A 13370-nucleotide genomic window follows, 5' to 3' on the forward strand; every position below is an offset into this window, starting at 1 on the left:
GGTTTGGATTTTTTTGTTATTTATTTATTTATTTTTTGATTACTGTAGGCTATCTTTGTGCTGAGGATCAGCCTGAGGTGTAAACTTAAGGTCTTCTCAGGTCTTTTCTGAGCCTTTCCTGGGGCATGCATGGTCATTTTCTAATTTTTCCTGTATATGCAGTTGTTTTTGAATTTTCTAGTCTTTAATGTCTGGCTCCTGAAAGGGGAAAAAGTGAAAAATGAAGGGGAGAAGAAGGATGGTGGCTTTTTCAATTCCCTGGAAGTCACTTAAGACAGTTGGATAAGGGCTTGGAACAGTGGGGGGAGGTACAACAACAGTGACTGCCTACCTCTTTGTCTGCACCTCTGTGATCAGAAGCAGCAATAAGAGCAGAGCTTCTTGATGTTTGGAAGACAGATGCCTTTTTCCTCTGCTGGCTCCCCAAGCTGTGTGCAAGCTGCCCCAAGAACACATACACAGCTGCCTGCCAGGGCGTGGGGAAGGAGTAGCTGCTACTGTGCTAAGAGCTGAAACTGACCACAATTAGTGACACTTTATTGTCCAAGTCTTCCCCCAGAAGTTTCAAGCCCTCCACAGACTCCCGAGGTCCAAAATAATTACATCAGGCAGATTCTATGGTGCAGTTGTTCAGATGGAGAGACACATTTCTTGGTGCTTCCTACACTGCCATCTTCCCAGAATCCTCTCAACATCCATTCTTGATTTAAATAATAACTGATAGCAAGCAAAACTGAATACTGTAAAGGTCTCACTTCTCATTTTCATCTGTAATTTTATTGTAATCCTAATCAAAATCTTGAAAGGTTTTATGTGAAACTTGAAAAGCTGGCTCCAGAATTTACATGGAAATGCTAAGGACCTAGATGTAGCCAGGGCAATCTTAAACAATGACAAGGTGGGAGGACTTGCCCTATTGGATATCAAAACTTACAAAACTACCACGTTTAAGACAGGGTGATACTGGCTTGAGGATAAAATGAATAGACCAGTAGAACAGAATAGAGAGGCTAAAATAGATTCAAACATATATGGACAAAATGGCAGAGGAATAAGGAAAGGATGATCTTTTTAATAAATGGTGGTGGGATCACTGAATATCCATTTGGGAAAAAGTGAAACATTTTATTCCTCACACCATACATAGAAATAATTTCTAGGTGGATTATAAACCTAATTGTGAAAAGCTAAACAACACAACTTTTAGAAGATAATATAGAAGAATATATATATATATGATCTCTCATTAGGAAAAGATTTCTTAAGCATGACTGAAGAAAACACCAATCCTTAGAATAAAGATTAATACCTTTGGTTAGTTAAAAATGAGAAATTCAGGTCTTTAAGACATTAAGTTAGTGAAAATAGAAGCTACAGTGAGAGAACAGATCTTTGCAATACCTAACTAAGGACCTGTATTCAGAATATATAAAGATGTCTGCAAATTAAGCAGAATTAAACAGTCCCATAAAAAATGGGCAGGACTTTTAGAGGCACTTCATAAAGAGGGATGTTGAATATCTCATTCATAATTAGGGAAATGCGAACTAAAGTCACAGCAAGATTCCACTACATGCCTGCTGGAATGGTTATAATTAGTATCCTCTGATAATATCAACTTGTGATAAATGGGAACTCTCATACACTGCTGATGGGAATATAAATTGATACAACCACTTTGGAAAATAGTTTGGAAATATTTACTAAAGTTGGTGATACACTTTCCCTGTTCTAGTAGTTTGACTCCAGAGTAACCAGCAGAACTGCATTGTACAAGAGTGTTTATGGCATTGTGATTCACAGTAGCTACAACCTTGAAACAACCCCAGATATCTAACAACAGTAGAATGAATAAACAATAGTATGAATAATCAGTGGAATAGTATACCACAGTAAAAATAAATTATGGGTATGTGCAACAGCATAGATGCCTTTTACAAATATAATGTTCAGTGGGAAAAAAAAGCTGGGCAAAAGAATACATCTCTGTGATTACATTTGTATAAATTCTAAAAGCTGACAAAATTAAGCTGTGATGTTTAGGGGTATGTTTTTTGGTATTAAAAAAGGAAAGCAGGGGGACTGGCCCCGTGGCTTGGCGGTTAAGTGCGTGCGCTCCGCTACTGGTGGCCCGGGGTCGGATCCCAGGCGCGCACTGACGCACCGCCTCTCCGGCCATGCTGAGGCTGTGTCCCACATACAGCAACTAGAAGGATGTGCAACTATGACGTACAACTATCTGCTGGGGGGCTTTGGAGGAAAAAAAAAAAGGAGGAGGATTGGCAATGGATGTTAGCTCAGAGCCGGTCTTCCTCAGCAAAATGAGGAGGATTAGCACGGATGTTAGCTCAGGGCTGATCTTCCTCACAAAAAAAAAAAAGGAAAGCAGGGAGGTGGCTATCATTTAAGTGATTCTCTTGTGGGAAGGGATTGTGATTGAGAAAGGGCATGCAAAGGCTTCTGGGGTCAATGGCTGTATTCCATTTCTTGACCTGTATAGTGAGTGTTCACATGATTGTATACTTATTAATTATATTAATATGTATTAAGCTGTAAATACATTGTTTCTGCACTTTATGGGTGTTACATTTTACCCATGGGTATATATATTATAGAAAGGTTTAAAACGCCTATAAAAATGGGAGAGAGAAGAGTATAGTATGCTGATGATTAGCATAGCAGTTTTCTGGGACTTCTGTGTCTAACACTGTTCATTTCTGGAGCAACTACTATGGACACTTCTAGGAGTGAAAGGCGGTAAGATACAGACAATTATAATTTTATTTATTTATTTTTCCCCCCAAAGCCCCAGTAGATAGTTGTATGTCATAGCTGCACATCCTTCTAGTTGCTGTATGTGGGACGCGGCCTCAGCATGGCCAGAGAAGTGGTACGTCAGTGTGCACCCGGGATCCGAACCCGGGCCACCAGTAGTGGATCATGCGCACTTAACCGCTAAGCCACGGGGCCGGCCCGATACAGACAATTAAAACAGAGTCCATCTCTAAGAGGTTACCGTTAATTTGACAAAAGAGATATGCGGTAAACATATAGATAGGAATTTTTTGTAATTTGAAGTGCCACAATAACGAAAGTGCCATAATCTTTTAAGTGTCATGAACAAAAGGTTTATTGAGAGCCCAGAAAACAGAGTGATAATGCTAGGGTACCTTGGGAAGGTAATATATATTAGGAGGCATTTGAATAGAAATAAGGGGATACCACTTCAAACCTTTTGAAATGGGTTTCTGTTCTTGGCTTCTGTGAATCTATGCTACTCTGTCTCTTCTCTTCATCTTGCCTCTGCTAGCTCCTTTTTTCTGGGTTTTGGGTGAAGGGTAGGAGGATCTCTAGTATATTGTGAAGGGGAAAAGAGAAGTGCTCTATCTTGGATCCCAGGCCGTGGAAAGGAATCAAATGGACAACGAGCTAATGGAGTGTGATGAATTGGTTTGTTGTTCTTGACCTTGTGGGGAGTCTGTCCATTTTCGTGGCTTCAGCTGTAGTCTCTGCCAATGATAGTCCTGATTTTTATTGCTTACCCTATTTGATTATGTTGCTGTCACATCAATCTTACACGTCCTAAACAGAACTGAACTTCTCAGTCAGCTCATTTTATGAACTCCCCTATTTATTGGAACCACTATTTTTCCATTTATCCATAGTTGAAACTATAGAGTTGTGTTTTTTTTTAAACAGTTTTATTTATTTATTTATTTATTTTGTGAGGAAGATCAGCCCTGAGCTAACATCCATGCTAATCCTCCTCTTTTTGCTGAGGAAGACTGACTCTGAGCTAAAATCTGTTGCCAATCCTCCTCCTTTTTTTTTTCCCCCCAAAGCCCCAGTAGATAGTTGTATGTCATAGTTGCACATCCTTCTAGTTGCTGTATGTGGGACGCGGCCTCAGCATGGCCGGAGAAGCAGTGCGTCGGTGCATGCCCGGGATCCGAACCTGGGCCGCCAGTAGCAGAGCGCGCGCACTTAACCGCTAAGCCACGGGGCCAGCCCGATAGAGTTGTTTTTGATTCCCTGTGAGAGATTAAGATGTTCCAAGACATTTTAAGAGATTTTCTTCTAAGTACTGTACTATGTATTTTGTAGCTATTATTTTCAAAAGAAAAAGACGAAAAGGGACTTTTACTTAATATAATCCTTAGCTTATGGACGCATAGAAAATCCTTGAAAGATGATTGAGAGAGGTCAAAGATAAAATGCTTGCTCTGAAGGCACTTTTGTTTTTGTAATAGAATTAATACGTATATAAAATAATTAGCCTCACTAGACAATAAAGTTTTTACCAAATGAGTGGTAGAGCCTCTGTAAATACCATCTTTATTGTGAGGGCATCCTTGGTTACCCCTTTTAAAATTGCAACACTCCTTCTTAAAATGCATACTCATACATACTCACTATATATACTACTTATTCCCATTCCTGCTTTTTCTTGTAAGCATTTATCACTATCCAGCATATTTTCCTTGTTTGTCTTGTTTATTGCCTGCCTTGCCCTCTTCCCCCCAGCTTACATGTAAGCTCCAGGAAGGCAGGGATTTTTGTCAGTTTTGTTCATTACTGTATCTGCAAAGTCTGATACATAGTAAACATTCAAATATTTGAATATGTGAATGAATACTAGGGTCTTTATGAATTATGTGATAAATGAGCTAGGTTATAAAAGTTGGCTAACAGAGACAGCTAAGTAATTGGCTCAGTCACTTTCTAGCTCTGAAGTTTTTTTCCTCTGTATTTTAATCTTTAAGCCTTTATTCAGCATTTTGTGGATATGCTCTGAATGATGTTACCCTTAGGAACCTTTTAGACAAAGTTGTAAAAAAGGCGTCTTAACGTTCAAAACAAATATACTTAGGAAATCAGGTAGCATTTTGGATTCTGCTTTGTTGTGAAAGATTAATTGAACTAAGTATGTGAATTAAGTGTGAATGCTACTCAGTCACATTTTATGTGACCTTAGGCAAAGATTTTGAATCTTCGGCTTAAACCAGCTACATCCTCTCTGAGGACTGACCACTAAAATACAAAATAACAGTGTTTGCTTCTCTGTGGCTGTTCTTTATGGGAATGGGCAATTTGCTTAAAAAATAAAGCCAGCAGCCTCTTAACCTAGATCCTCCATTTAATTTGGTTAGTTAATCAATGCATGTTTTCTTTTGTGTAGAACTTCTTGATAGTATGATTTCATCTCAGTTGGGTTTCATTGCTTTTCTGTTGATACATTGTTGCTCCATGGCTCAGTTGAGGCTATCTCTTGAATATAATTTGTCATCAGAAGGCAATGGTAACAGCTCAGTCTCTGGAGCCAGGTTGATTGAGTTTGATCCTGATTCTGCCTCTTACTCTTGGACTCCCCTGAACCTCAGCTTCTGCAAAATGGGAATAGTAATATCTCAAGGATTATCATGATCATTAAATGAGTTAAAACATATTAAGTGCTTAGAATAGGTATATAGTAAGAGTCAATAAAGATTTGTTGTTATTTGTAAAATTAGGAAGTGTAATATAGAATGATTATCTTGCTAAGGTAACAGAGAAGGCCTTTTCTGACCATGTTAAATGTAATAGCAACTCCTGTTAACTCTTCATTCCTTACCCTGCTATATTTTTCTATGTGGTACTTATCATTACTTAATATTATATGTTTATTAGTTGTTTTCTCCTACTAGATTATAAACTCTGTGAGGGCAAGAAGTTTGTTTTATTCATAGCTGTGTTCACTGTAGTGCCTAAAACAGTATCTGATTTATAATAGGTATTCAACAAATACTTGGTTAATAGATGAGTAAATTAAGGTGCATGAGGGCAACTAAAAGTTTTTTAGGGGGCATCTGTTTGATTGTTTTAATGAGTTACTGCTTTTTATGAGGGAGCATATTTTGTTTTGGCAGTGTGTCAGTGAACTTTTGTTGTCAAAGGCACTTAAAATCTTATCCTTCTTTTTGTTAAGCTATATGTGAAACAGAGCCTGAACAGCCTGTTCGACATTACCCGTTGTGGGTGAAAGTAGAAGGTGAAGTAGATCCAGAGCCAGTTTATATCCCAACGCCTTCTGTCATTGAGCCTATGAAACCATTGTTGTTGCCTCAGCCAGAAGTTTTATCTGCTACTGTGAAGGGCAAACTGCTCACTGGAATTAAACCTGCACGGGCATATACTCCCAAACCCAATCCTGTGGTAAGCCTGGAGTTGAATATTTTATTTCAGGTTACAAAAATCATTTGTAAAGATGATGGGTTTCAACCAGATTTTGGTTTATATTCTGTTTGCTTTCAGGCAGTATGCCTATAAGCCATCTCCCTTTCTGATTTAATCAGTTTAGTTGCTGGCACTTAAAAAATGTCATGAAAGTAGAGATGAATAGTAGTGATTCTTAAAGATAGCCAGATCTCTCTCGAGGACTGTTGTCTAAAGATGGAGGGGCCAGCCCCATGGCATAGCGATTAAGTGCCCGCGCTCCGCTGCTGGCAGCCCGGGTTCAGATCGCAGATGCGCACCGATGCATCACTTGTCAGGCCATGCTGTGGTGGTGTCCCATATAAAGTGGAGGAAGATGGGCACAGATGTTAGCTCAGGGCCATTCTTCTTCAGCAAAAAAAATAAAAGAGGGGGATTGGCATGGATGTTAGCTCAGGGCTGATCTTCCTCACCAAAAAAAAAAAAAAAAAGATGGACTTTTTTCCCATGACTTAATGAAGGTCTTTTAAATATTGAGTAATTAAGATGTAGTACATATTATTAATAGAAAAGCATTAAGAAAAAGCTTTTAAAAGTAACTGTCACCTTTTTAAAGTGAATTTATTTATATACAATAATAACAGTTAAAGGTCAAGATTTAAAATAACAGTTGTTATTATATGACTGAAGACGGATAGGTAAAAGAGCTGATACTTCTGTTGAGTTAATAGCTTAAGCATTTCTGATTTAAATCCATTTCAGTCTTCTCAGTCCATTAAATTGAAGAAAGATCCTTTAGTACAATGCTGTTCAGTCTGGTCTCTGTATCACTGCTGATCCAGAGTTGTTTATTAGCAGTCTGTGATGAAATAAGAATAGAAAATGAGAGTAAATATTCAGAAACTTTTACAGAAAGTGGATAGAGTAATTTTATATCTATTAAACTGAATACTAAAAAACTTGGGCTTGTGTTTTACATGTCTTTTGTTTTTCTAGTAATTTATTTTATTATATTTTACAAAAGTATGAGTCTGTGTTGGACTGGTAATTAAGAAATGTATCCTTCATCACAGATAATTGAGAAACGCTGCTCTGGTGTGATCTGAAATTTCTTGGTAGAGAACCAGATCCTGTCTGACTGCCCAAAGATTCACCACATATGAAGTGTACTTGTACTATTTAAAGTTTGCATTTAAAAATTTCAAGTGTTGCAATAGAAACAAAGATTAAACATGTTTTTCCTTTTGGAGTCTAAGAGATTTTTTTCTCCAATGTATGGAATGTTTTGTTGTATGAAACTTACAGATTCGAGAAGAAGACAAGGATCCAATCTATTTGTACTTTGAAAGTATGATGACTTGTGCCCGAGTTCGAGTATATGAACGAAAAAAAGAGGAACAGAGACAACCGTCACCATCCCCGTCCCCGTCATTTCAGCAGCAGGGCTCTTGTCATTCTAGTCCCGAGAACTGCAGTGTAAAGGTGAATTACTTGTTGCATAATTTCTCTTTTTAACTTCCAATTCCCTGTTACTGATATTAGAATTTGCATTACTATCAGAATAATTCAGAGTAATTCTTGTGGGGCAGAGAAGGCTTACATGATGTGTATATCAATTTATCTGTTTCTTTGTGTGCTTATTCTAGAGAACAGTCCCTTAGGATTATTAAAAGTATTATTCTTTCTGTTACTGGGGTAATTTTTAAAAGTATAAACATTTATGGTTTTAATTAAGTTATTTATGTTTATTAGGATTTGCATCTTGCCACGTTGGTGAATTTTCTAAATAACTGAAGGTTGTTCCATTAAACATCAAATGTCTTTCCTTCTTTACTAGAATATGCTATAAAGTGCAGTATAAATTCTTTTCTTGGTGACTCAGTCGCTATCAAGGACATTAGAGAGCAACTGCTTGTTTTTGCTAAGGGTAGTATGTGATAGTAACGCAACTGTGCATGGTGATGTGACGCTGTTGCTCTGTTAATCTTTTTACTGTTTCAGGCTTCTTTGAGAGATTTAATTCTTTTGGCCTAGCCTCTAGTGATAAATATGTGTTGAATTGAAGTATTTCTGTGTTATTTTCTTTTTTAGGAGCCTGATTCTGAACAGCAGCCCTTGAAACCAGTCACCTGTGACCTAGAGGATGATTCTGATAAATCACAAGGTCAGAATGAAAACTAGATCTTATTATTTGATAGTAATTATATAGGTGTGGATTATAATAATAATGGGGGGAGAACCAGAACTACCAATCCAGAATGTGTCTACCTAACCCTGTTTCTAGCTTCTGCTAAAAATAGAGATGGTAGATCTGTCTTTTCCTATAATTTGGTCTGTTATCACTCCTGTTTTAAGAGATAAAATTCATTTGTGTTGATATGGTATGTTGTTGCAAGAGACATTTAAGATGAGGTCAGTGATTTGTTTTTTTAAACCTCTTTCCAAACCTCGGCAACATTGGCATCATTAACAATTGAAATTGTCCCTCCGATTCTCAGTAGCTGTTGCTGTTGGAGAAATGCAGAGGGAGAAAGGAAGGAATATCATTGATTTATCTAGCCAAGGCTGCTGCCAGAATAGCTATGATGAGAGGTAGTGTCTAGGGAGATACCTATTTGTTTTTTTTTTTTTTTTTTTTTTTTTAAAGATTTTATTTATTTTATTTTTCCCCCCAAAGCCCCAGTGGATAGTTGTGTGTCGTAGCTGCACATCCTTCTAGTTGCTGTATGTGGGACTCGGCCTCAGGATGGACGGAGAAGTGGTGCCTCGATGCGCACCCGGGATCCGAACCCGGGCCGCCAGCATCGCAGCACGTGCACTTAACCACCAAGCCACAGGGCCGGCCCAATACCTATTTGTTTTTGGTTTTGCTTCTTAAGACTTCAGACATTTAAGCAGCAGTGCTTCTCAACTTTTTTTTATGGCATGGTATACACAAAAAGTGATAATGTTTCTAAGTGGAGGAGGCTGCTGGGGTGGTGGGAACCTGCCTGAGAACACGATCATCCTGAAGGCTGAGGGACTCTGTATCCTGACATACCTCTAACTGTGTTACATTCGTTGGGAGGCTCTCCTGTAGAAATCTAGGTGTCTAGTCAAATATACATCTGGTTAATCTGTTGCCACAAATATAAATACATGAGTGAGTTGAGTGATCTGCACACAATGTTGAAGTGGAGCAATCATATCTTGAGGCATAGAAGTAATTCAGTAGTATTTGCAGTAGAAACTAGAGGTAGAGTGAACATTTTTTTTCTTTTTTTTTTAAACCAGAACACTATCTCTCTTGCTGTTCATTAGGATTGACTCTACCCTCATATGTTATAAAGCATCTTGCAAGTATCTTTGCTTTGCCTATATGGATAGCAGAATATTAAACTATACCAAATAAGCTTAACTTTGGTTATAGGTCATGATTTGTTTGCAAAATAACACTTTCTTATATAATAGTTATGGCTTCTTAGAGCAGTCTCAAGTGGACTCCCTTTTTATTAAGAGAGCCCAGTCAGCAGGATAGTGAAGACTGTCGTAGTCTGATTCTCTGGAATCTTTCTCTTTTCTGGAAAACTCCCAAATTGTGAGTGTTAAATTACCAATGAAACTACATTGGAGTGGACTACTAGGCAACTGTTGAATTTCTACGCCCCGGCACTTTTCTGAGAACTCATGGAAAATAAAAATCTTTCAAAATATACTATAGAATGCTGTGATGCAGAAATATTTTTCAATTTCTTATCAGAGAAGAGCTGGAAGTCTTCCTGCAATGAAGGGGAATCCTCTTCTACCTCCTATGTGCATCAAAGGTCACCTGGTGGTCCCACCAAACTGATAGAAATCATCTCAGACTGCAACTGGGAGGAGGACCGGAGCAAGATTTTGAGCATCTTATCCCAGCACATCAATAGCAACATGCCACAATCACTTAAGGTGGGCAGCTTCATCATTGAGTTGGCTTCTCAGCGAAAGAGCCGGGGTGAGAAGAACCCTCCCGTTTATTCTTCTCGTGTGAAAATCTCTATGCCATCATGTCAAGACCAAGATGATATGGCTGAGAAATCTGGATCAGAGACTCCTGATGGTCCATTATCCCCTGGGAAAATGGATGATATCTCTCCTGTGCAGACAGATGCCCTGGATTCAGTGAGGGAGAGATTACATGGAGGCAAAGGTCTGCCCTTTTATGCAGGGCTTTCTCCTGCAGGGAAGCTTGTGGCCTATAAACGTAAACCCAGTTCAAGCACATCTGGGCTTATCCAGGTGAGAATTATCTTTAATCTGGATGTAGCACCTTTTTATCCTTAGGTAACATCTTGATTTTTCAGAGCCCTTGTGGGCCTTATATCATTTATCCTTACATTTCCTGGGAACTGGGTGACAAAATCATTATCTCTTTTTGCAATAGGCCTAGGTTAGATGCATACCTAGAGTGAACTTTTGGCACATTTACAAAAAGAAATGTGGAGCTCTATGTTAGCTTATAATTTTCCTTCCAGTCTTCCCAGAAGGTTGCTCCTCTTAAACTTTGTTGTCTGGGCTTTCGTGCTACTTTGACAACCAAGCAAGGATAGTAAGGGATTCAGTCTAGTTCTTGGAGTTTTTATTAGCAGACAGCTTTCAAAACAAAACAAGGTGAAATTGATTTTAAGATAGGCAGTATATGTTTGGAAACTTGGAGAAAATTTTAATTTAGTAAGGTGTTATTCACTTACTTAAAATTTTAGGCAGTTGAGCCACAATTTACTTATATTTTTTTTCTTTATTTGAATCATAGGGTTTTTGCCAGTATAATCATTGTTGTACAACAAATATATCTGCTGTTTAGTAATTCAGGCAGGTTATATTAGTAAAATTACACTGGCATCTAGAAAATCCTTTGGAAAGAGAAGTTCTGAATCAGACTGTAATCATAGTCAAAAAGGTTTTTTCCTCTTGCTCAGTGGCATTAAATGCACTTTTATATCAGAGCAGCAAATGTGTTGGAAGTGTCTGATGTTATTGCTAAGGTTACTTGACTTTACTAGCTTGACTGCTTCTCTGGATGAAGGACTATTCCATTAATATGACTGATCTACTTAATTAAAAACTTTTTATTGCAGTTTACTCTTGGTGCTATGTGACTACTTCTGTTGGTATTTCTTAAACTCTTAATGGTGATGAGAACAGTGTTTTCTCCTTATTTCATTTATTGATTGATACTTTGAGAGCAAAACCTTACCTGAGATCATTTCTAGTGGGACTAGACCCTCTAAAATACAAGCATAGAAATTTCATGTTCTCCTTTCCTGAGTAGGACTTGGAAAGCCACCATAAAATGTGAACTTGCCTAAGCATTCTGGCCACTGTAATGTGGGCTTTGTGGAAGCTGCTGAGTAATCTTCAGAGCAGGTCCTAAAGGATCAGATGGGGTATCTGACCTAGAATCCACACAATCTGAAAAAATTATATAGGAAAGTTTACTTTAGGATGGAAAGGTCATATTTTTTTTTGTACCAGACTCGAGGCAAAGATATTCCTGATCTGTCTGGGAATAATCATAATTTTATTTAAGTAGTAAAGAATAATTTTGTTTTGTGTCTTTGAAGAGAGAGTGGCTTACTATAGCTGTTTTTCTCACCAATTCCCTATTAATTTAGAGAGTAGGAGTTTCTCCATCTCACTCCACCTCCTCCTCCTTTTAAATGATGGAAAGGAGGGACAGAAAAGGATGTCTTCTGTAGTCACCCAGCAATATGACTTAGAGAACATGGGTAAGAAACTTGGGAGGTGTTTGGTTTCTTTCTTGTTTAAAAAAACTATCCTATTGCCCAAGATGGGCAGTCTTATCAACTCAGGCAGTAGAGAAAAATCTTTACCTCATTCATTGATTCACTTTCTTCTCATAGTTTAGTGACTATTTCTAAAATCATGAGTTTCTACTAGCATTTATCTTGAGCCCAAGTTTTGTCCAAGAGATGAAGACAGTATCTTCAAAGTTTGAGTTTTTTGAAAACTGAGGTGACTTTGTGGCTTTCTTATAACTTAAAGTAGACTCACCATATATTTTTCAAATATGAAGGATGCTTGAAAGGACCCTTGTGAGAGGGTTTTATTATGACTCTGGTCTTGTCAGAGAGTCTGTGGAACAGTTATTCATGTTTTGCTGATGATTGTTAATAGCATAACCAGAATTGCTTATTGACAAGTAAAACAATTGGATGATTCCTTAGACTTGACTGTATCTTTCACATATCTAGGGTGCAGATATGATAAGTTTCTAAGATTCTCTGTTTCCAAACTACTAAAATGAAGGAGATGAGATTAGTTAGGAATATCAGATGACAGCATTTTTTCACCTCCTAATTACTCAGATTATACCAAATGGAAAAAGTCCTTTTTTTTTTTCCCTTTAAGTCTGAAGAATAGACTTTTAAAACCTTGTAAAAATGAAACCCCTGTCAAGGGAGATGAGTTAGCAATAGAATTTTATCTTTACAGAATTTCTCTTTGCCACTTGTTTCAGGTTAATGGTAAGAGTTACCCGCAGGCTAAGTTGCTATTGGGACAGATGGGGGCATTGCATCCAGCCAATAGGCTAGCTGCTTATATCACAGGCAGGTTGCGACCCTCAGTCCTGGACCTCTCAACCCTCAGTACTGTCATCTCCAAGGTAGCATCCAATGCCAAGGTGGCTGCATCCAGGAAACCACGTACCCTGTTGCCTTCAACATCCAATTCCAAAACGGCATCCTCCTCTGGCACTACAACAAATCGCCCTGGGAAGCATCTGAAGGCATTTGTCCCAGCAAAAAGACCAATTGGTAAGTTGGACTGTATGTATGTTTTGGAAAGGCCTGTGACTTGGTGCTGGGCCAGTGAATTACAGGTATGGAGGTTGTACAAATTAGAGACATATGGAATTTGGCATTATTCTGCTCCTTGATGTCCATCTTGCCTGAAATTTTTTCATTTTTGGCTAACTCTTTTGATGACCTACAACACTAGATGAATTGAATTCTAGTTAGTTTTACAGTTATTTCCCAGACTTTTAGATTGGTTTTATTAATGTAGAAAAGACTTAGGCTTTTAATTTTGTTTTTAAAAAGGGAAAGACATATTCTTAAATACTTTCCCTAATTTAATATTTCTCCTATGAGGACTGGAGTTTTTGGTACCAATCATATGTATGTTCCTTGAACTTA

General features: G+C 38.0%; 1 protein-coding gene across 18 annotated transcripts in view; it reads left to right on the forward strand.

Annotated features, from left to right (window-relative positions):
* The window catches only part of MGA (MAX dimerization protein MGA), a 156696-nt gene that overhangs the window by 120486 nt on the left and 22840 nt on the right, over positions 1-13370 (forward strand). For 9 of the 18 annotated variants that reach the window (XM_087425513.1, XM_087425524.1, XM_087425495.1 and 6 more), the window contains exons 10-14: positions 5966-6192; positions 7498-7674; positions 8284-8356; positions 9932-10449; positions 12692-12989. In XM_087425513.1, coding sequence (XP_087281639.1) covers positions 5966-6192; positions 7498-7674; positions 8284-8356; positions 9932-10449; positions 12692-12989 — 1293 coding nt within the window. The remainder of the gene's footprint in view (positions 1-5965; positions 6193-7497; positions 7675-8283; positions 8357-9931; positions 10450-12691; positions 12990-13370) is intronic. The other 9 variants (XM_087425542.1, XM_014780588.2, XM_014780593.2 and 6 more) reach the window with 6 other exon arrangements.

Source organism: Ceratotherium simum, chromosome 3 (genome assembly GCF_057802395.1).
Source record: "Ceratotherium simum simum isolate JZ-2026a chromosome 3, ASM5780239v1, whole genome shotgun sequence".
NCBI lineage: Eukaryota > Metazoa > Chordata > Mammalia > Perissodactyla > Rhinocerotidae > Ceratotherium > Ceratotherium simum.